At 38.6% G+C, this 23,462-nt stretch overlaps 1 protein-coding gene across 2 annotated transcripts in view; it reads left to right on the top strand.

The window, feature by feature from the left end:
• Nucleotides 1-20,595, top strand: part of GABRG1 (gamma-aminobutyric acid type A receptor subunit gamma1) — a 57,458-nt gene extending 36,863 nt beyond the window's left edge. Inside the window, exons 4-9 of one of the 2 annotated variants that reach the window (XM_074587959.1) lie at nt 3,824-4,044; nt 7,097-7,179; nt 8,431-8,568; nt 8,698-8,850; nt 12,003-12,214; nt 17,059-20,595. In XM_074587959.1, coding sequence (XP_074444060.1) covers nt 3,824-4,044; nt 7,097-7,179; nt 8,431-8,568; nt 8,698-8,850; nt 12,003-12,214; nt 17,059-17,337 — 1,086 coding nt within the window. In that variant the 3' untranslated portion in view covers nt 17,338-20,595. The remainder of the gene's footprint in view (nt 1-3,823; nt 4,045-7,096; nt 7,180-8,430; nt 8,569-8,697; nt 8,851-12,002; nt 12,215-17,058) is intronic. The other variant, XM_074587960.1, reaches the window with a different exon arrangement.
• Nucleotides 20,596-23,462: the final 2,867 nt, after the last annotated feature.

Genomic DNA, 23,462 nt, shown 5'->3' with positions numbered 1-23,462 from the left:
TCTCCACACTTTTTACTGTGGAATACCAAATCAGTTGTGAGTCTGCCAGGCAAAATATCCAAGACAAATGTTTATTTTCTGCAATGTGAGAATTTTTTTTCCATCCTTATTGATATTGTGTTGGAATTCGTTTGATGTGGTTTGCGCTGAGAAACAATCGTGTAGGATGGTATCTGCCTCCCTTTCACAGCTTTCCAATAAAAAAACAGTCCACTGGCCCATTTTGACGTCTGACTGTAATTGAACTGTGCGTGACAATGAAACTGATGTTGAGGATTCCATTTAATCCCATACGGTAGCTGTTCCTACTTTATTTGAAGTAATTGTTTTTATTTATTAAATGATTTTCTCTCAGACTATACACCTGCTTGTCAATATTCACGGTTTGTTCACTGCCTGGCCCTTTAATGGTAATCTGTGATTAGTCGCTGTGTTCCCAGCCTTTGGAGTTTGTTATGTTCTTTTCAAGAGGGGAGATGGAGGAGGATTGCAGTTATCTGTAAATAATTAGGCAGGTGGGCTCTTTATGCCAGCTGCGCAAGAAAGAGTTCACTGATCTAATCAAACGCCAAATATGAGCTAACGTGTGCCATGGTTATTGAACCCTGTGAGGCTAAATATGAATAAGTAGGCATTTTGCTATGGCTGTGACTAACGCAGGCATAGATGGGTTCCATTTTATTCTGCACAGCTATTTTATCATTAGTTTCATTCGAAAGAGAGAGTAGTAAACCAATTTTTATGGTTAGAGGACAACAGTGGCACAGGATGGTGAGGTTTATGAAAGGCTAATAAAAGTAGTGGTAAGAGTGTTAATTTTAACTTTTTGCAAGAAAATAAGGGAAACAACATGGAAGGTCAGAAAGATTTGTTGCACTAAAAGAATATTGTATGTATCTGGCTGCTGTTGTGCTTGCTCATATGGTGTCTAAACAAAGACAGGGCTTTTATTCATCTACTTTCGGAAACAAAGTACTCCCAGAAAAGGCAGTATAGTGAAATTTTAGGGACCCATATTTCCCCTTCTTAAAAAGAAATGGGAAATATTTTTCAGGAAATGCAAATTTAAGGGAATCCAGTGTATGAATCCATAAAATATGAAAATTTCAAGCTCATTTCAAACCTAGATTTTCAGAAATAATCCAACTATAGCATAGTTTCCCCTTCAAGCGTCTACACTGAGACAGCTGCATGCTGCATGCTCTTAGCTGTCTGATCATCCTCTATGTTTGCCTGTGCTTGGTGGCCGCTTGGGATCTATTTGGATTTATGCCACCTGGCCTCTTCTGCGGGGAGACTTGTGTTCGGAAAGGAGGCTAATATACATTTGAGTCCCATTTTCACGTGCCTTGCACCTCTGCAATGGGAGTACACGTATGTGCTTGGCCACTATGCTAAAGTTCACTTGAGTGAAAGGTAGTGGAGATATAAGCAATTAACTAATATTATGATATTAAACTATTATGTATTAGATTCTTTTTGAACAGTCATAAATGTATCATGAAGGATTTTAACAAAGTTTCTTCCCCCACCCCCCCCAAAAAAAAGTTCTTTAAACAACACCTGTGTTACATGGGTGTGATAAAAACATTTAATACTGAAAGGTAAGAGAACACAAGCATCTGGGTCCACTGAGGCTGTTCCTTTGATTTGTGTGTTCAAAATAATCTGCGAGCTCCTCTGCCTTTTTTATCTTAATTTGTCAGGGTGGTTGGTATTCTATGAAAACCCGAGTTTTCTCGCTCTGGGTGGATTTGACTGTAGTGACACTTTGATAAATTTCTTTTTCCCAGACAACGCAGTGCTGCTGTGAAGTGGCTGCTTAGAGTAGCACCTTCAAACTCAGACGGTCTGCTCTTCTCATACGTTTGGTTGTGTCTGTTGATTTCCCTCCCTGACTTCTTTTTTCCCTCCTATTTGTACTGTAAAGGCAACACGTAAATCTTTGTTCATTCTGTTCCATTTAAGCCCATTAAAACACTTTTCCAGTGCACTGCCTCAGGCTCTCATTTACACTACAGCAAGGCAAGTTTCCTTTCCAGTTGTAACCACTATAGATGAGCACAGAAAACTGAATTTTAAGGTTAAACGGGCCCTGGGTTTTTACAGGTGTCTTGAATGTTGTTTACAGAAATAAAATAATCAAGGACTTGTTTTGACCTGCAGAATCTTCCCCTGATGGCAGTGCCTCTCAAGGAATAAGGAGAGATTTAGGGCAAAGTCATCTCTAAAATGCATTTTTGATTAGTACTTTTGTTCCCTCTGTCCCTCCACTGTTTGCCTCGTACACTAGTTATTCATAACCTCTGAGAATCACTGAGTTACCACAGTCCAGATGGTAATTTATCTGTCACACACGACAGAGAAAGGGCAAGCCTCCCTCTTGCATATCTGTTTCCTGAACCTGTTCTTCTCCCACCTGGAGAGGTGGGAAAATTGAGAGAGATTTAAGTAGTCCTGGAATATCTGCCTTGGCACTTCTCAGGGATGAAGTGCCAGATTTCACAAACTTTCCTGGGAGATGGATGGTATCAGTTGCAGAAATGAATGAGTCTGTAACTCGTGCAGTTGGCTGCTATGATTATTTAAAAGGAAAATGAACAAAACCCCCACTCCAACCAGCAAGGCCTTCCACTTTTGTTTTATTTGAAAACCAAATTGGCTGTCTGCACTGTGCATTTTTATTGACTGAGCGAGCTAGTAGTGAGCCCTTTGCCCAAGCAAGAGTTTGAACCACCGTCTCTTCCTCTCTTCCCCCTGCCCACTCGGCCCGTGACTGAGAGCTGAACAGCCAACACCAAGCGTCTAAGTCTGGTCTCCAGCTCTTTTTCCCTGCAGAGGAGCTGCCGAGTTGCTCATTGGAGCCCTCATGGGGCAGCCGTGCAGGAAAGATGACATCTGCCATCAACAAGACTGTTGCCCTTAAGGTCAGAGTCTGGAGCTGTGACAAATACAGCAGGGAAGAGGCCGCTGCTTTACTCCTCTGCCTGGAGTGCAGGAGCAACTGGCTGAATTCTTTGAAAAACAATATTTCATTGCATCTGTGATCTTTATCTCCCTCAAGTTTTACTGTGTCAAAGATTGTCTCATTAAAAGGCTGTGGGTTTTCCATTTATTTATTTATTTGATTTTTCACCTTTCTTTTCTGGCCATCAGTCTCCTGAGGAATTTGACTTTCTATCACAAAAGCAGCTTTCTTTAGGCTTTAATAAGTAAAGTGGAATTGTTTTAGGGAAGTTTCCTGCCTGATGATGATTACGGATACTTTTGTGCGTATGTAGGTAGATATACGAGGCAGATGGTAACAGACAGTTCTGCAAACTGTGATGTTTACTTCCCGCATATTCATGAATTTTTTTCAAAATCTGAAATTTCTTGAAGGATCTTAAATTGCATTTGTAAAGTTTTGGGGAAAAAGTATATACAGTATATTTGGTTTGCTTCTTAAGAGATGTAGAATCTTTGTCTTAGCAAACGTAGACTATCCCTGAAGTATTAACGTTGCCCTTAAATTTCTGTCTAGGGCCCCAGAGGTGGTGGCATTGTGTGGGGACCTCCAAGTTACAGCAAGCTCCCATCATGTCTCCTCTTCCTTAACTAATCAGTATGTGTCAGGGGAGAGGAGGTAGGGACAGAAGGCTGTGTGCGTCTTTTATCAGCCTGTAATTTCTCCGTTTGGGGTTCCAGGCTGCTGCGTACTATGCAAATGGTAATACAAAAGAGAACAGAAGAAGTAGCCTTGGATTTATATATGAATTAAAAATTGTTGGCTTTCAGACTTTGGTAAACATATACATAGATATGGTTGTTTCTCTGTTTTTAGGAATACACTATAGATATAATTTTTGCCCAGACTTGGTATGACAGTCGTCTAAAATTTAACAGCTCAATGAAGGTGCTTATGCTTAATAGCAATATGGTCGGAAAAATTTGGATTCCAGACACTTTCTTCCGGAACTCAAGGAAATCTGATGCTCACTGGATTACAACTCCAAATCGTTTGCTTCGAATCTGGAGTGATGGAAGAGTACTGTACACTCTAAGGTGGGTTTTTATTAGAAAAAAATAAAACTGTTATGACCGGGAATATAAAAATAATGAATATGTATCAAATCCGTGGCATTTTTTTTTTTTTGGTGTGGACCACAGGAATTTGCAAGGAGTTTACTAAAGGAGAAAGATCATGAAAAACATGAAGTTAATAATATTGAAATATATTGCCTATATAATTGGGTAAAGACAATTAAAGGGGATGGGAAATCTTAATCATTTAGGTACAAGCAAGACTAAAAAAAAGGTATTATACAGCGCATAGCACCATGGCGGTCTGTCGCTAACATGTTGCAGATCTAGTCATAAGTTGTTTTGCAGACTTTCTGTTCTAATTATTTCAGTATCTAGTATCCACCAAATTATATTCTGTAAGTGAAATATTAAATGCTTCAGATAAAAAAAATCATAAGAAGTTTGATTAAAGCTAAGGCCCCAGTCCTCCATATACTTCTTAACATGTTTACCCTTGCAAGCTATTAAAATCAACAAATCTGTTCATCCAAATTACGCATAAGCAAACATGTTGGTAATAATTATTCTTGGCAAATGGGGGATGCTTGGGCTGGTTTTAAGATTTCCATCTAAGCTATCTGTACTGATCTTTGAGTCACCTTCAAACGGTTCTTGAAAGGCTGTAGTCTCCAGAAAGCATTTTAGTGTCATCTCTCAGTTTTATTTTTTAAACATGCCTAAAAAATCTTGCACTAAGTAAGGAGCTGATCAAGAAGCGGTCTATGCAGAGGATGACATAAATCTGATTCTGTTGTTAAGAGTTTAAAATAATAACCAAAAAGTAGCACCTTTTAATTACTTTATTTTCAGTCATTTATGCTGTTTTCAGCATAAATGTATTCTGCATCAGAAATAAGAAGAATTAGAATGTTTCAAATGGATTCTCTTCACTTGATTTTTTCGTAGTATGCTTCATTTGAGAGCATACAAATATCTCTGAAGAGCACTTTTTAAACAGTTTATTATGCTGGTGCTTATAAAAATCTCTAAAAAGCTTCTTCTGTTGTCATGCTAATATTATTTTTTTCTTTTTGTAGCTAACAATTCTAGGGTCATACTTGGACTTTACCCTTCCAATGTCCATTCAGTTTCAATGTACAATTTCTTTTAAACAGCGACTAAGTAACACAGAGAAACAAACAAATGCAACCAAAAAAACTATCATCTGAGCTCTCCTAGAGCAATAGGTTAGAATTATTGTGTGCTAGAGTAAGAGCTATGAAGTGCAATGGGCTAGGAATAAAACAGCAGAACAGGTATTCACCCAGCACTGTAACGTGTGAACATCGGTATCGGTGAGGATACAGCCTGAATTTGGCCTAAGATGGAATAACATTGAGTGGTTCATATATTGGTTATTGAAGGAACAATAATATTATCTGACAATGCTCCATGTCATGGGCTCCCCTCTACCACCACTCTTTCCCCGTTGGTAATTCAGGGAGCAGACTTGGTGATTCTGTTAGTCAGGTTTACTGAGTCTCCTCTGAGGGTAGTCCTTGGTCTGTCCATTGCACCCATCAGTGAACCCAGATCTAGTTATTTTGCTATTAATAAAAGTCTGGTTTTGTTTTCTTTTTGTTTTCAAAGGTAGAAAATGGAAAACAAAGGCAATAAATGCATTTACCATAGTTGGCGAATTTGAAAAGCATCTTGAGAGGGATGTGGGTGTTTTACTTGGAAATATGTGTAGGGGGTTCTCTTTATTTTTCCCCCAGTATATGGCAAGAAATATACTTTCCCTTATAAACCTATTTCTGGAAATTTGTCCTGACCAAGAAAGGTCCTAGTGACACTTTGTGAAAAATAACTACTTTGTTCACAGACTCATAGAGCTTTCTGGCAGCATGTGGCAGAATCTTCCTTTTCCCATCCCTTTTTGTCTAGTATGTATTGCGTATAGTCAAGTATGTAAGCATTATGTTAATTTTCAAAGTTGATTTTAGAAGATATTCTGACTTTCTTCACAATGTTACCAACAAAGGAGGAGGTATTTTAAATGCAAAGAAGGCAGTTTGGAGTCTAGCCCCTTACTCTAGCTTCCTAGTGAAAGCAGAACTGGGTTTTGCATTGGTTGCTTGGAAGCTCTTTGGAAACAGCAGGGTCTGTTGTGACAGGACAAGGGGTAGTGGCTTTAAAGTAAAAGAAGGAAGATTTAGGCTATATAGAAGGAAGAATTTTTTACAATGGGGGTGGTGAAACAGTGGAGCAGGTTGCCCAGAGAGGTGGTAGATGCCCCATCCCTGGAAGCATTCAAGATCAGGTTGGATGGGGCTCTGAGACACATGATCTAGTTGAAGATGTCCCTGCTCATTGCAGGGGTGTTGGACTAGATGACCTTTAAAGGTCCCTTCCAACCCAAACTATTCTATGATTCTATGAAATCTGTGATAATATTTTCAAAACCAGCAAGTGATTAAGTTGATACCATTACGAGTCCTAAACTACTTCTAAAATGTATATTAGTTGCGTGAATTACTTGAATGCCTTAGACATTAAATGAGTAGAAATATCGTCTGCTTGTTCCTGTCCATGCTGCTGTCTTCGCCAGCGCTGCCTCCATGAACACAGAGCAAGCCCAAGAGTGTCCCCACGTTCTCTGTCCTGTATATAGCCACCAGATACAATGATGCCAAATACAATTTGACTTGACAAATGCATTCTTTAGAAAGTTCCTTTATTTGTTATCATAAACTCCCCTCCTTGCCCTGCCTTCAGGCCCTCCCTTTTATCCCCTATTTCTGGTGGAGAGCTGAGAGGTGCCCCTCCTCCAATCTAGTGAAATTTTTGAAATGGCTCAAAATGCCAACTGAAACAACGCAGGTCCTCAGGTTGCTTATTATGAGGTTTTGTTCTTTGGAGATGATGCTGGATGTTTTTTGCAGACATAATTGGCTACGTGTTAACATGTATTAATTGGCAAAACTGATTTCTGTGCATTTTCTTTACTGTCTAATCTGAAGTGTCTAGATATTTGAATATAATCTTTCTTCTTCTTTTTTTTTTTTTTCTCCCTTCCTTTTCTAATCAGGCTGACAATTAATGCTGAATGTTATCTTCAGCTTCATAACTTTCCTATGGATGAACACTCCTGTCCACTGGAGTTTTCAAGCTGTAGGTGGTAAAATACTTCTTGTTTGTTTACATTCAGGCTTTACATTTCCTTAAATACTGTCAGCAAGAGAGCAAGTGTTTACTTCTTAAAGTCTTGCAGTGAAGGAAAGAACTGACGTGTTTATGGTTTGATTAGATTAATTGCATTTTTTTAGTGCATTATTAAATGCAGTAATGAATGAGTTGAACTGCATGCATTTCATTTAGTTGCAACTATAAAAATAATCGTTTTGCTTAGGAGACTGATACAATGCCCATTCCAGTTAATGGAAATATATTGCCCTGGAAGAACTATTTTTATGCCTGTCAGACTTGCCAGCTTTGAATTAATTCCATGTGGTATACTTGAAAGTAAAAGTAAGATCTGTCTTCTTCAACCCATTCCTGTAAATGCTTAATCAGTATAAGAAGTCCTTCGCCTTTCAGAGGGACTTATTTATGTGAGGCAGAAACAACTTCCAGGCTTCATTTCTTTAATATAAACTATATTTAGAAAAAAAAAAAATCCTAAGGGAAATGTGCTATTACTGGCAAAAGAAACCCAAACCACCTTAACACAGTTAAACAACTTATTCCTAAATGCGGAACCTAATAGGCAATGAAATCAAACTTCAGTGATTCTTTTTAAATTAATGTTTTCACTTAGTACTGCTTGAGTGCTTCCAGCGAAACGAGTTTTGGTAGCCCCATTGATTAAATAGTTGTGCCACACAAGCAAGTCTTGCGTCATTTCATTTCTGCCAGATAATGTGGGGCAACATGTGAGGCACATCAAATCCAGAAGGTCGCACTTCCTTAAAGCTGAGGTACTGGACAGTGAATCGGGCCACAAAAAAACATTCTAAGAATAATAGACAAAGAAATTTTCAATAAACGCCAATAGGAATTTTATCAAACTATGTACTAAGTGTCTGTCCTTTTAAGCTCTTTGTGGTCTTTTAATGATAATGTATATTACATTTGTGTATTAATTCACGGTGGGGATTCTGAGCCAGTTTTTCATATCTGAGATCCAGAATATTGTGTAGATATTTCCTAAACATTTGTATTTATATAGTTTTTGATTGATCATACATTTAGCTAAGCTTAAAACTGAGGCTAGATATTTTGGGGTTAAATTTTAAGTTTGGCTTTCTCTCTGATCCACTTTATGTGTAGCCCTGGTTTAGTTTATAAACAACTTCAGAGATCACAAAACATGCTTTGATATATACTGTGGCTGAACTCTTGATTTACTCTGTTTTATTCTAGATGGATATCCCAGAAATGAAATTGAATACAAATGGAAGAAAACCTCTGTTGAAGTTGCAGATCCAAAATACTGGAGACTGTATCAGTTTGCATTTGTGGGGTTACGAAATACAACTGAAATTTCTCATACCTTGTCTGGTAAGGCAAAGCGTTGAGTTTTATTTCATGTAGTATCTATGTAGACTAACAAGACTAACAGATGAAGATACAACTGAAAACCATTTTAAATGTCATCTATGTATTTTTTTTTCTTTTTTAAATTTGTAGGTGATTATATTATTATGACAATCTTCTTTGATCTCAGCAGACGTATGGGATATTTTACTATTCAGACATACATTCCTTGCATACTCACAGTTGTTCTTTCATGGGTGTCATTTTGGATCAATAAGGATGCAGTTCCTGCAAGGACTTCTCTGGGTAAGAACGTCTTTTTTCAACCTTGAAGAATCTGGTGCTCCCAGGAATGCAAATCTGCAGCAGGGAGTAAATGAACCACGGTTTATTCCCCTTCAGATTGTGACCATTGGTCACCCTTTCTCTTGAACTGCAAGATTAAGAGTAGGAGGATCCTGCTGTGGTTGCACAGCAGGGCTTAAGGAGAGACTGTTGAGAATGGAAATCTGGAAATTTAGAAATCCTGATCCAAGACTTGTGGATTTGCTGTTGTTCCCATAAATACGTTTTTTTCTCCTTTATGTGCTTTTTGTCATCTCCGGGGATGGCAATATGGCAATCATTAGTCTGACAAGTATGATTAAACTTCACTTAGCATCATGGAGCAAAGGTTGTCATTCCTACACAGGTGAACACTGTAAAGATCTGGTTTTTGTTTTGTTGGGGTATTTTGTTGTTGTTGCTTTATATTATTATTATTATTACTACTACTACTATTGTGATAAGAAATGATTCAGTTATTCCTTTAAGCCCAGGATAGAAGAGAAAAATTGCAACCAAAGTTGCACTTCAAGTCGTTAAGCATGTAACTCTCAAAAACCGACTCACTGTCCTGCTTTTACTACAGACAGTACTGAAGTGTGTTGCAAGTTCTGCTCCAGAGATAATTCTGTGTTAGTGTCATCCTGGCTGACCTGTTTAGCATGGTGTCAGTCTCCTTCGTTGGACCGTTGGAGATTCATGCGCTGCTTTGGAGAAGAGTCGTAGTCCCCACATAAAGCACGACAGATGGGGGGGATGTGGAGCGTGCAGAACTCCAGGACTAGAAACTTTGAGCTTAGCATTAGTAAAACTGGTGACGGCAGTATGACCTATTCTGGGGGAAAGATCAAGAGCCGAGAGAGCATCTTAGGAAGTGAGATATGTGAGCTAATTTTCCTCATCAGCTTATAGGGTTGTGAACACACCGTTCCCACCTTACAGGAGTGTTCCCTACCAGAAGGGTGAGTCCAGGCTTTAACTCCCTGCCCTTCCCATTGAAAATGGACCACTGTGCAGACAAGCCTGCAAGATTAATGAGTCGAGAAAGAAAGTAAGCAAAAATGAGCATGGCTCAGTAGCCTAATGAAAAGATAAAGGAAGAAAATCTGAGTCTTGAATATTAATTTTATGCTGTTTAAAAGTACTGCAAAGTTTAACGAAGAGAGGCTAAAATATTGAATAAATAAGCGAAACTATCTCCTGATAGTTTCAGATCTTGATTTAGAAGTTTATTATAAGTGTTGTTTGACCGACTAATCATTGGACATCATTATGGGTACCATCTGGAATGACATTAGCTGTAACAGGAAAAACTGTTGTAGCAGTGTCCTGCTAGTTCTGTATCCAGTTTGTGCTTTTTACAGAGTACTTTTTCTATGCCACAAATTTAGCAAATTTGCCTTTGATCTCGTGGTTAAGATAGAGTTTTCATGCTCCCACTTGAGCAGTACTAACCTTCATCTGCTTGAGATGTACTACAAAGGTTTGCAATGTCATATTTACAGCTCCCTGCAGTTAACTCTCAGCTCCTTTTGTGTGAACATGGAGATGGCAGAACACCATGGCAGAAGCCATCATTTGATAGACTGTAGGATGACTTTTCTCACATGCAGATGTTCTGGTGAAGAAGAAAGAGAATACCAGTCAAATAGACACAATTTTATAGAAAGAGACTGAGAAATTAAGACAAGAAAGCAAAAATGAAACAAGGTCCATCATGGCAAGCAGATGTGATGCTGTGAAAGGTTCGCTCCTTGTGACAGCCCCCTGTATGCCTTTTTGCATAGTGGAGCGGACTGGGAAAGTCCACATCTCCTTTTGCCCTCTCTGAAGAGGTGAGTAAGAGGAATGGTAGATGCAACTTCCCACCTGGGAGGCTGTGCTGGGCTCTGGTACACTGAAAAGGCTTAGGCCTTTTTCTTCTGTATGTGTTGGAAGATCCTGTTAGATTGTGGTTTCCCAAAGCAAAAGGTTTGAGATGATTAAAGGTATTTAGATACTTAACTATGCAGAGAAATGCCTAATTGATTTTCAAAAGCATCTAGTGGGAGCGCAGCACTTTTGAAAAACTCCGTGGTTATCTGTTTGCCCTTTTAGGCATGTAATTTCATTGGGAAAGCTATTGCAAAATCACCACTGCTTTTCCTGATCAGGGATCAGCAGGATCAGCCCATAGCGACCCCTGATTCCATGCTCTGATTTAAAAGCCGTAAACAACCTTAGACTGATGTAACACGTCTTTTGCAGTAAGCCTGTGCATGTCAATGACAAATTATTTGGGTGTTCAAGTATTGCTCTTGAAAGGAAAGGTCGCATCTTAATTTTGGACTACTATGGAAAAGGCTTTGCATCTCCCTGAAGCATCAAATAAAGAAGAAAGTGTTAACACCTTCTAAATGTTAAACCAGTGAAAAGTGGTATAGTTGAGATTCTGAACACATTGCTATTAAGGCCAGCTTGTTCTTTTAATTAACTTGTATGTAAGTGAATCAAGGGAAACATTTCCTATTACTTAAGATACAGTATTGAAAAAATACGTAGTAATTTAGAGAATGAGCCCAGAAAGGCCATCAAGACCATCTAGTTTGATCTGCTACGTGTCAGAAGCAAACAATTTAAAACATTATTCCTTTTTCTCATGTTTTCTGAAAGTTTGAAATCACTGATAAGTAACACACCTTTTTTTTTTCTGAATATGTTCTTTTGTACATTTTAATCTTTCAAGAGCCAAAAGCCTTTTTTGTGTTTATAAAATTTGTGTGCTTATTTATACCTATTTGTCTATTGCATTTGCTTTATGTGTGCATTCTATAACAGATTTATAAAATTACACAAACTTTCTCAGTGTCATTGTTTATTCAGTGCGCGTTGAAAATGGGAGAGATTTAAACTGAAGGTGAAAGGTGCTGCCTTCTGTATGATCCCCATGGTGGCCGCTGGATCCATTGGGATGCTTCTTGCAATAGCACGGATGTGTGTGGGTGTGATCAGCAGTGAACCCAGCTGCGCTTCAGTTCTTGTGTGCCTCATGTATGAATTAAAGGATAATTTGAGTATTTTTTTTTTGCAGCTATATGATTGGATTACTTATACACTTCCCTCTTCCTGTCTTTCTTTCTTTCTTTCTCAAACAGGCATTACAACGGTGCTGACCATGACAACGTTGAGTACAATTGCTAGGAAGTCACTCCCAAAGGTTTCCTACGTGACAGCAATGGACCTTTTTGTTTCGGTTTGCTTCATTTTTGTGTTCGCTGCCTTGATGGAATACGGCACCTTGCATTACTTTACCAGCAACAGAAAAGGGGACAAAGGAAAAGAAAAGAAGGCAAAATCTAAGCTATCAGTAAGTTTAGCCGAACAAGAAGGAAAAAAAAATACAGAATGTTCTTTATTGTAGCATTAACTTTGAAAGTCTGGTTCTTAAGTAGAAGGGCTAATGTTCAAAGATAATTAACACTTTTATCATTTTTTTTAAGTTTGGGGGCTTGTACTTACTTTCTGTTAATACTACTAATGAGGGGAGATTTTAGATCATTCCACTCACATGTGACGAGAACACAGAAGCCTAAGCTATAGAGTGGTTTGATATATGCCATGCCCAAACCCTTGGTGCTCCTAGAGCTGCCCGCGGAGTGCGTGCCCGTGGAGACATTTCTGTCTGGGCATAGTGCTTCTGAGTACATCACCTGGCAGAGAATCATAGATAAGGCTGAAGCAGTAGAGATAATGTAAATGGGCTGAAGGCATGAGGATTTGTTTGGGTCTGCATCACCTAACTTAGGTCTTACCTCACTAGCTTTGCAAAGGAGTAAGTGCTTATTACAGGTCAGTACTCTGACTCCCTTCCACTTCAGAACTTCTACTTTAACTCTTATTTTTTTTTCATTTACTTCTACGTTTCTTTATGGTAAAATGAACCTTCTGCTTTTACAAGTTGATGTTTGTATGGTGTGAATCCCCACATATCCCAGGAACAAGTATTATTCAATTTTAAGAGGCTTTCTGTTTGTATAGTAAGAATACCGGAACTTCCAAAGAATCTATTGTTGAAAGCCAGTACAAATATTTAAAGCCAATCTTTAAACTAATAAAACATTGAGGTAAAGGCATTAAATAGCTTACTAATTCAAACACTAGTCTTAATATCTGAGGCTTGATTTTAGTCATCTTTTGGAGAGAATAAGAGGAAGGACAATGTTGTAAAGCCCCCTTGCAGATCATTTCTTCAAAGGAAGCTGGAGCATACTTGAATCATAATATCAGTTGTCTTTTCTGGGTGAAGGCTGAATGCCACCTGCGTAAGATCAAACAGAAATCCAAATGAAGTTACAGAAGCCCAGATATGGAAATGCAGAAATCCTGTTATGAACCGTATCCATTCTGCGACTAGTGCTGGAAAGCCCCGGCCACCCATTTTGAGCAGCGCTGCCGTGGGGGACTGTCTTATGGGGGCACTGTGGGGCTGCAATGGCTTAATACCAGGGAAATGCATTTCATGTGGTGAGCTGGTCCGAGTAGATCAGCTGTGTGTTTAGGACAAGGCTAGTGGTGAAGGGTCAATAGTGGCCTGTGCTGCCTTGGTCGGACATCACTCTGATCCTCAGGGAATCCAGCACAGCCAGGAGAACTGGAAACCTCAAACCTCCTCCTGTTAGTGGTGGAAGCAAATGTGGGTACAATGGAAAGGATGGGAGACAGGCTTTGGCAAGGGCTGCAGTGAGGGGGAAGGATAATAGACGCTGATAAAAGTCCCCCCAGTAGAATTTGGGGGACTTCCCAGAGTCAGCACAGCAGATTCAATTTTAGGTTGTTGTTGCAATGAGGTCTCAACAATACCTAGGGGACGGGGAGCTGAAATAGGTCTGCTCCAAGCATCACAACAAGGAGGAAAGGAAGAGGGGAGGAAATACTGCTTATTCAAACCAGGGAGACTAAAGGTCAGCCACTGAAGTGGTTTGCAAGTATACTCTATTGAATGGAGTCACGAGACTTTTCAGAATCTGTTCACACATGAGCCATTTGGGCAATAATCTGCCAAATGCTTTGAGATTTTCAGTGCATATGACAATTTAAAATATAGAATAAGGGTGAGAGAGAAACTATGACACTTACAGAATAACTAGCTGGAGTTTGGACTAAGATTAAAATTGGCAATATAATACTCAAAACACTGTTCAGTTGTGGTTTACTGTGTTCTTAAAGCATGCTTTTAATTTCTAAGTAGTTGAAAAACAACCATCGTTTCACACAGAATTCTTTAAACATGTTTCAGCACGTTATGGCTGTAAAACGATACTAGAGAAGAGATTACTCTAAAAATAACGGGGGATTAAATTTAATGTACTTATATGCAAGGATTCTAATTTGATAAATAGGGTTTTGGGTGACGTTTTATAAAAAGCTGTAAAATTTCTTGTTCCAAATAGAAGAATTAAAGAATCCATCTGATTAATTAATGGGAAGCCATACAATTACATATCTTTTTTTTTTTTTTTCTTTTTCCCCCTTTATCTTTGTAGAAGACTTCTATTCATTCCTTTTCTCTTGCAGTTATGGATATGTAACTCAAAATAACAATTTAATTAAAAATAGTCAGTTTAATTCCTTCTGAAAAGTTCTCATTTACAGGTGTTTTTTCCTTGGAAAACTTGCCTTGCCTAGTTCTTCTATTTCTATTGCAAAATGCAATAAAAGCTTATTATTCCAGCAACTGATGCCAACAAAGTGCAATAAATGATCTTGTGAAAAAATGGTGAGATTTTACAAATGATTACAGCAGTTTTATCTTACAAAATATGTGCTGGCATCGTTCAAGAAAGGTAGTTTGAATTGGCTTATGTAAATCCACATTAGTAAGGATAATGAGTTTGGGCAGGAGAGATTAAACTTAATTAGTTGTGGATCTTGTTCTGATCATCATTTCACCTGAAGTGAATGCATCACCTGTGCTATGATCTCCAGACAGTGGCTTTCTTTTGTACGTGTATTAGTGTTAATGCAGAATGGTTTGGTTTTGGTCCTCTCAGAATGTATCATAAATGCTTCTCAATATACGTGGAGTTTTATCTACAATATCAGTACTTTTTTTTAAGTCTCTGACAATTGATGGAAGGTCATTTTCTTGTGAGGTGTGGGTCTTTTTTCCCCTTTTCCCTCACATTGTCTCTTTCTTACATGCATTTTACGTATTCCCTGTAGGTAGTTAGGCCTTATAAGGTGGTACTTTCTTTCTGCCTCTCTCAGGCCTCCTCTTCAAACCTGTAATTCAGTAGCCAGCTTCAGTCTGTGCTGGAGACATGAGCAGTGAACAGAACCGTTATTTCTTCATCCTCCCATGGTGTTTCTGAGTTGGGGATTTACCCCACTAGTTGAAACAAGTCATGCCACGAATCTTAGGTTGGCAGAACCAACAGTCAGGAAATTCTTGTAAAGCCAGGGTAGGCATCAATCAGAAATAAACATCTTTATATATCTTCAACAAAATGATAATTTTGTAAGTTCAAAGAAAAATTTGAACTTTTTACATTTTATAAAAATAAGCCCTATTCGTGATGCCTCACATTAGAGGGTAGAAGCACATAACTGCTGTTTGTTAGTATTGTCAGTATTTTATCATAACTGAAAAGAATAATGAGGTCCTTTAGGATGATAATTAGCTCCCTAGGTCACCGTGTCTAAAAAGTGTTGAAACAGCAGTCTGTGTGAAACTTCCTCTGGTAAAGACACTTATTAAATAAAGCTATTTCAAAATGCAGTGGATACTGCACGGCTTTAACATCACCCCTCGGGACACTGGGTAAAATGTCTTAGGAGCAATAGTGCATCCTTAGCAATGTGTAGAGGTCTGTGTACTAGCCAAAGTAATTCTCTGGAAGTGGGACAACAAGACTCTAAAACATAACAAGAATCTAAATGATGTGGCTTCCTGCTTTTCATATTTTGTTCATAGCTTTTCATTGCCTATCATGTCTAATTGTTTAAGAGAGATTCTTCTCTACACTTAAATATACAGTTAGTTCTTCTGACTGCATCCTTTTCTGCTGTATTTATTCCTTACATGAGAAAATACAGAGATGGCAGAAAAGGGAGAAGACAATGTAAGAGTAGTGTTGACATAACTCCTGTCTTCAGCCTGAAGATTTTAGAAGAGATGCCAAAGGTGGGGGGGTTGAAAGAAAGGATTATGGATTAGTTTAAAAAGGCTATGAGATTTGGAAAGAGAAAAAAGGACAGATAGAGAAAGAGAATGTCTTTTTGAAGTACTCAGGAAAACAAAGATGAAGAGAGAAGAACTGTGTGGATGCAAAATAATAAAAGAGGGAATGATGGGCCATGGTAGTGCAAGTAAAAGGAAGATGAAAAGGCAAAAGTCACAAGAAAAGGAATATCAAACAGTATATGTACTGGGCAATAAAGCACCCACATTTTTTTCTATGAAAATTACTTATAAACCTTAACATCTATTACACTGAGTTTTTTACGAGATTGTAAGAGGGTTGAGTTATGCCCATGGAAAGTAAAAGAAGTAAGAGCTGAATTAATCAGTTTCACTGCCTTCCATGGCATTCTCCTAAGGAGTCTTATGTCTTGGTTTCTAAAGGCAGGGCATATTTTTTAGGGATTTAACATCGGAGGGTTAGATGACATAGCCTGGTCTCGTGTGTCTCAGTCCCTCAAACTTCACCAGTGTTGCTGTACCAATCCCATTAGCTTTATTTTTGGTGAAAATGTAGCTTCCAGAAACACATCCAGTCTTGCTCTAAAGACTCCAAATGATGGCAGAACCATCATTCCCTTGGCAGTGATGCTTATAACCTTCCTTTGGACTTGCTTGTGACCCAATTGTCAAGCTGTGGCTGACTTCAAAATGTTCTTTTATGTCGTGTAGATGGGATCAGCTAACCCTGTCTGTGTAACTAATTATCCACTATTCCCAAATCCCAGCACAACCCAGTTTTCACTGTGGCAGGTGAAAATCGTTCCTGATCTTTTGCCTGCATGAGCTAATTATATACAACAGTTCATAATTCACGAAGCTCCCCAAACTGTTTTCTTTAATATTAGAAGTTCCGTATGTTGTACCGAAGATACTTACATTGGCTTTTGCAATGGAAAGTCTATGGAATTATTTAATGCAAGGACGAAAAAACACGCAAAACCGTATTTTTCTTTTTTGTTTTTCTTAAGAAACCACCTGCAATTGCTGTTCGACCTGGATCAACTCTAATTCCAATTAATAACATTAATCATCTCCCCGAACGCGATGATGATTATGGATATGAGTGCCTAGAAGGGAAAGACTGTGCTAGCTTCTTTTGTTGTTTTGAAGACTGCCGCACAGGATCTTGGAGAGAAGGAAGAATACACATCCGTATTGCAAAAATTGACTCCTATTCTCGAATCTTCTTTCCAACTGCCTTTGCATTGTTCAATCTTGTTTACTGGATTGGATATCTCTATCTATAAATTTCAGAGGTTTGACAAACTCAGAAAAAAATGCTAATTGAACAGTCATTAACACTTTTCAGTGAGCAGTCAAAAATTAGAGCTGGTCCAAAATGACTCAAATTGTTTGGATGCTTCAAAAATTTGAAACAATGAGAGGAAATATGGTGATGTAGTCTCCCTCTTGTGATCAACTATAGAACTGATATTGGTACTTTGAAGAGAAAATTTAAAAATAAATATCCCTAAGACTTAACTTGCCTGAACACACATATTTTTGTCCAGCTCTAAGAAAATGTAGAATCAAGAGGCTGTGTTATTTAACTGGACAATTCTACATAAGCTTTCAATTTTAATCCTGAATGATAATGCAGATGAATTTTGTAGCATCTCTTACACCTTAACAGAGAAAGCCTTAATAAAATGGGATTAGTTATTCTCATCCATTTCATCCACAAGGTGATGACTTTATTAATCCCTGATTTTAAAAAGTTGAAATGGAACATTTCTATTTTTCAACCGGCCATTTGTTCTCTGCAGTATGTTAAAAAGAGTGATTAAGTCATAATTAATCACATTCAGACTTATACGGAATGCAGAGATTAGAGCAGTAAGAAATGGATATATCACAAAAACCCCAAGGGTAATTCTGAGCTTGTCTTATCCTGACCATTGATATAGGCTTTTGGCTTTCAACCTTCGGTTACATTTATGTCTGTGCTCCACCTGCCGTTACTTCACTGTTGTGAGTTCCCTGAAGGTCTCCAAGGGGGATACAACTTTCAAAAATTCCTAGCCAGCTGCCATTGCTTGCTCATTTCATGGAAACCAGACTGATGTTGGCTAACTGAGATTCTGGCCATGAAGCATAATGCTCTTCACATCCTCCCCATTCCCCGCTCCTTTGTCTGGGCCAGGGCCAGAGAAGAAGTCGGAAGTCTTACTTAGAATTTGTATCATCAGAGTTTGGAAAACCTGTAACAGTGCTATAGTCGTCGTAATCAGAGCCACTGTGTTAGATGTCCAGGCCTAAGAGTGTAGTGTGTGACCTGCTCCACTTTGCAAACAGTATGATTTTGTAGATTCTGCTTGATACTGTGTGTGCTACTCACTGAGCCAAAGCCAAACGGTATGATTTTACTGAACCCGTGTTATGGATTGCTGTGTAATTACCTCCTTGATCTTTCTTTGTTTCTAACGGAAAAGCCCTGTTAGTGGGGTAGGGGGAAGTAAAAATAATCCTTATGCATTGCAGATCATTCTCCAAGATGCGATACATTCCTTGCAAAATCATAGGACCAGTTCTCCAGCCTTTCTGTGGTCAGAGCTTCTGTTCACCTTCGTAGCAATTCTTCAGTAGCAGCCTTTCTGGACTGACTTCTCTGTGTTGACTGTTGCTGGCTGGCAGCATTTAGTATCTCATTTCTATTTTTAAATCCATTGTCTTCATTTTGGAAAAGTGCAGGTTTTCCTCCTTTCTCAAAAAGAAACTGGTCTCAAGTGAGCTTGCAAAAATCACTGTAAAATTAAGATATGCATTAAGTAAAAGTCAGAATTACACAGAAGACCTTACAGATCTTTAAAGAGGATTAATGGGATTAGCATTTGGCTGTAGGTAAGGATGTTCAGTACTGGAGATAAAGACATGATTAATGGCTAATAATAGAAAATGATACATGAAGGACCCCTCCCTCCCCCATTATTTCTGTTGAATGTGCTCCCTCCTCTGAATTTCTCAGAAAAGATTAATGTATTTTTATATTCTAGTTGGTACCAGACATAATAAGATATGATATGCAGTACACATTTCAGATGAAATGTTACTGCAGTGTTAGGCCCCGAAGTTTTATAGAGAACGCAAGACTATGTGCAGTGATTCTGGAAGGAAGTGTGACAGACAAGATCCCATTTTAATGCAAACTTTATTTCAGTATTTAGCTGATGAAATATGAAAGTGGTTGAGAGAATTTGAAAGCCTGCTGTTGAGGTTGGCTGACATTATTTGTTGCGTGACCTTTCCGAGCGCCAACTTGTTCTGACTGTTAGACTGAGCGGAGAAGTGCAGCATCATTAACAACACTGATCTACTATAACGTATTGTTTCTTCAGAGTCTCATTTTCGGAAAATGTTCAGTACAATGGAAATGTGTCAGTTTTAATTCCAGAGTGCAGTTTGATGCTTTTTGACAGCACACTAAACACATTCCTCTGTAGGAGGGATGAAGGTGGCCTCAGCAGCAGTATGTTGGATGTCTACTTGAAAAGCAGCCTGGTCACTATACAGCACAAGGCCCAGATTTTGTGAGCTCCTGAGTTTCATTAATTCACCTTTAAACAAAAGGAACTTGAAAGAACTTGGCACTTCACAAGGGGAAACACAAATTTCACAGCCTGCTCTCCTCTGGCACATCTAGTTAGCTTTTTCTATTCATGTGGTTGTCAGTTGCCAATCAGCCTCCAGTGACTGAATTGGAGAACAGAAAACATCCTGAATTGGCAAGGGATGGATAAGAAGTCTTTCATCTCTAATTTCTATGAAACAATGTAATGGAGTATTAAAGCTATTGAATGTTATGGCTGTTTGGCTTATGGATACACTTGCTTCTGTCTGTTGACAAACTTTTCGGTGTACTTCATTTGTTTCTGATGAAATAATTTCAGTTTCCCATAGTACTGTGAATGCAAATAGAAATGGAAATGCAGTGAACTGTAACATGGCATGTAATAAATGTGTTATTTTAGTCCTATGTGTTTTCTTTCTAATCTGCATGCAAACACTTGATTCCAAGAAATCTAAATGATAATCAAAAAAATGGCAAGAAACAGAGACTATAATTACTTGGACTTAGATGCCGCAGTCATTTTTCAAACCTACCTGGATAAAAGTTCGTTTACTGATAGCTGGCATCACAGTATCTGGAGTCATATTATTCTGACCATTACTGCTTAAGCACATGCTTAAACCTTTTCCTAAACAGTACTGTCATTAGACCACAATTCAGCAAAGCGTGTGCTTATGTACTGTCATAAAGAGCGATGCTATCCTGAATTGATGCATTATCACATGCTTCATTTGCACTAATTTCAATAATGAGTGTTCAGTAGCTCAAATGATTGAACATTAAGGATGTGAGCCAAGGCCTCTTAAGTAAGAAGTTTTTTTGCGCTGAAAGAGAAGGACGTAGGGGGAGAAACTGCCATAAAGGCAAAGCGGTGAAAGTCTGGGGAAAACTGTTTTATACAGTACCTATCTTAGGCATCTCCTGAAATGTATTTTTCAAAAAAAAAAAAAAAAAAAAAAGAGAGACTTTTCCTTGATATTTCTGTATTAGTGTTCACCACTTGTCTGTTTTAGTAGCGAGTACAGCTCAGTGTGTTATTTTTTGGTAAGGTTTTGTCTATGATTGTACCTCACTGATCTTCAGTGCATGTCTTCCGTGTTTGAATGAATCTGTTTCATGTAGTGGCAGTGCAACCAAAGCGTGAGCTTTTATATTCACATATTGATGTGCTTCAAAGGCTTTAACCTTATCCAGTTTTCTGACATTCAGAGACATAGGGTTGCGTAAGACTTTGAAGGAGAATCACCTCCAACATGTTTTTTATAATTTTCTGTTGCTTACTTGCTATGGTAGTAAAAGATTTGTTTAAAATTGATGTGTGAACTGTGCTTTGTAATTTGTAAACACCTTTGACCTTTGAATTGAAAGCCCAACAGGAGGAGTCTGGATTTAAATATCTATCTGCCTGAAGTAAGATATGTAAGATATTGCATCAGTCACCATTTCAGCTTACTGTTTCCAAATACCTGAGAATTAGTGTAAAAACGTCTGATTTAATTTTTTTAAATAGTTGTTAATATAAATATTTTTTTAATTCATTGTAGTTTCTCTCAGTTATACATTAAATGTGGTCTTTTATGTTTGTGAAATAATACTGTATTTTGTAGTCATTATAATAGACGTAGAAAATAGAAACTAACATAGGATTCCTCATCTAAAGAATACAAGGCCAGGAATTAGAAAGAGCTGCTGTGCTTCTGTTTCTGAAAGAGCTCAGTGAATGTCCCCACGCCCCAGATAATGTGCTGTGGGGGAGACTGACTCACAGGGAGAGGTAGAATATTCTCTGAGTTTTAGAAAAGGCCTCTGCATTGGTTCATGCCATGGGCTTGCTGCCCAAGTGGTTTAAGTCAATGAAAAGAATAGATCTGTCCTCCCTTTTTCAGTCGTCTCTTGCTTCTGCTTCACTTGTGCCAGCAATAGCGGTTGTAAAGCCATGTTGCCAGATGAATCAAAACCTGAAAATTTTATCTTTATTTTACTCTTTTGTAAGTTAATGTGTCAACCAGATGTGTGGGATCATCTGACTGCCCATACAAGACTATGAGCATTTGCTCTGGTCCAAGACAGATGATGGGAGCTTGCGAGTAGAGGCAGAGCGATGGCTTCTTATGATGGGCATATTTCATTCCGCTGAGAATCTGTGGTGAAAGCTGGTGTGGAAGGAGGGGAGAGATGGGGGAGGAAAGCTCGTGAGGGGAAGTGATTCCAGAATCCAGTGTCATGGATCTAAGCGACCTGTTTAGTAAATAGGTTTCTCACTGGTATCTGTGATAATGCTTTTGATTTCCCTGCAACATAATTAAATATTTTTTTTTATTAAAAATAATACTGTGCATTTCCTATACATCAATTACAGACTGAATGAGCAATAGGCAGTTGAATGATCATTCTGGTGAAATGTCAGACAGAAGATCAGAAATCAGGTTGAATCAGAAAAAGGTTATCTTTTTTCTCCTTTTATTATTAATGATGCAGCTATTCTTAAAGTTACTGAGTATTATTTAGTACAATAGACAATGGGGAAGAGCTAGTGCCCAGGTGTCTATATCACTGTTAGTCCCCTTGAGGGCTCAAACATTTGGGAATGGAAATCTGACCCAGTCTGCATTCAATCATTGAGCCCCTCTCTCCTTCAGGGAGCGGGAAAGGTGGATGGTGATCATGTCAGGCATGAACTAGGATAGCTGGTTACCGACCAGGGAGGCTGGTAACAGTTTCTGGTTGAAAGGAAGGGTGATTTCTGCCTGCTAGACTATAATTTGAAACAGGGTATGTGCTTCCCTTCAGAAGATGGATGTGTACTGTGACTTCCAGAATGATGGGAAAGCATCCCTGCACTTGATGTTTATCTTTGCACAGGAGCAGTTTCATGGAGCTGTCTGTCCTGTTATGAGGCACTGATGTATTCCCCATCTGGTACAGGGGGAGGGTTTTAATTGCACTCCTCGGCAAGGTGTCTAAATCTTGTCACAGGGCTCAGTATTGTGGGTTCCGAATTGCCTTTTGGATCTGTGATGATGCTAGTGAAAAGGCAGTGAATACTAAACTTTTGATGTTATTTACTAGTAAATCTCACTGAGATGGCCAGAGCACTACAAATGCTTTAGAGGAAACCTCAGACAGCCCATGGAGATAGTTTAGCTAAAACTGTAATAGGCTAAAGACCTAGCCCTTTTTTCCATAGGTGGGTCCTCTTTCCCACTAGCGATATATTGTTTCTAAAAAAAAATCTTAAAAGCTTCATGGCCCTTTAAGGAAAAAAAAAAAATTCTTTAAAATTCCTGGGCAATCTCATTCCCCTTCACAGTGACAAATCTTCCTTTGCCTGCAAATTTTGCTTATGGTGGATCAACATTACTCGGAGCTGCAGGGCACGTAAGACAAAAGACCTGTAAACTGTTCTGCTTTGTTTTTCCTCTTCCCTTGTTCTTCCTTGTCTTAGTCAAGAAAAGAGTTTCAGAAGAGTAGGTGTATGGTGTGTGTAAATGAGGACAATTTTGCCACTGACAACAGGGCCTGAGTCCCAATAGCTGTCAGGATCAGGAGAGACAGGAGTCTGCTTGCAGGAATAAGGCTTCTCTTTGGTAATTCTTTGTAGTAGCTGCATCTCTGCATGCCTACCTGAGACTCAGATGTTTTTCAGGTTGGAAGCCATTCTTTTGCGTGTTCCTAAGCTTCACAGACTGATGTTTATCATCATGGTTTGAGCCTTGCTGAATTCAAAAGGAAAGGTTTCCCCTTGAAGTTTCCCTGTCTGGGCATTGCAGGTATGACATGTCTTGCCACCAAACTTTGGAAGAG

Source organism: Larus michahellis, chromosome 5, assembly GCF_964199755.1.
Source record: "Larus michahellis chromosome 5, bLarMic1.1, whole genome shotgun sequence".
Classification (NCBI taxonomy): domain Eukaryota; kingdom Metazoa; phylum Chordata; class Aves; order Charadriiformes; family Laridae; genus Larus; species Larus michahellis.
The sequence above is the reverse complement of the archived record's forward strand: the minus strand, read 5'-3'. Positions and strand labels throughout refer to the sequence as shown.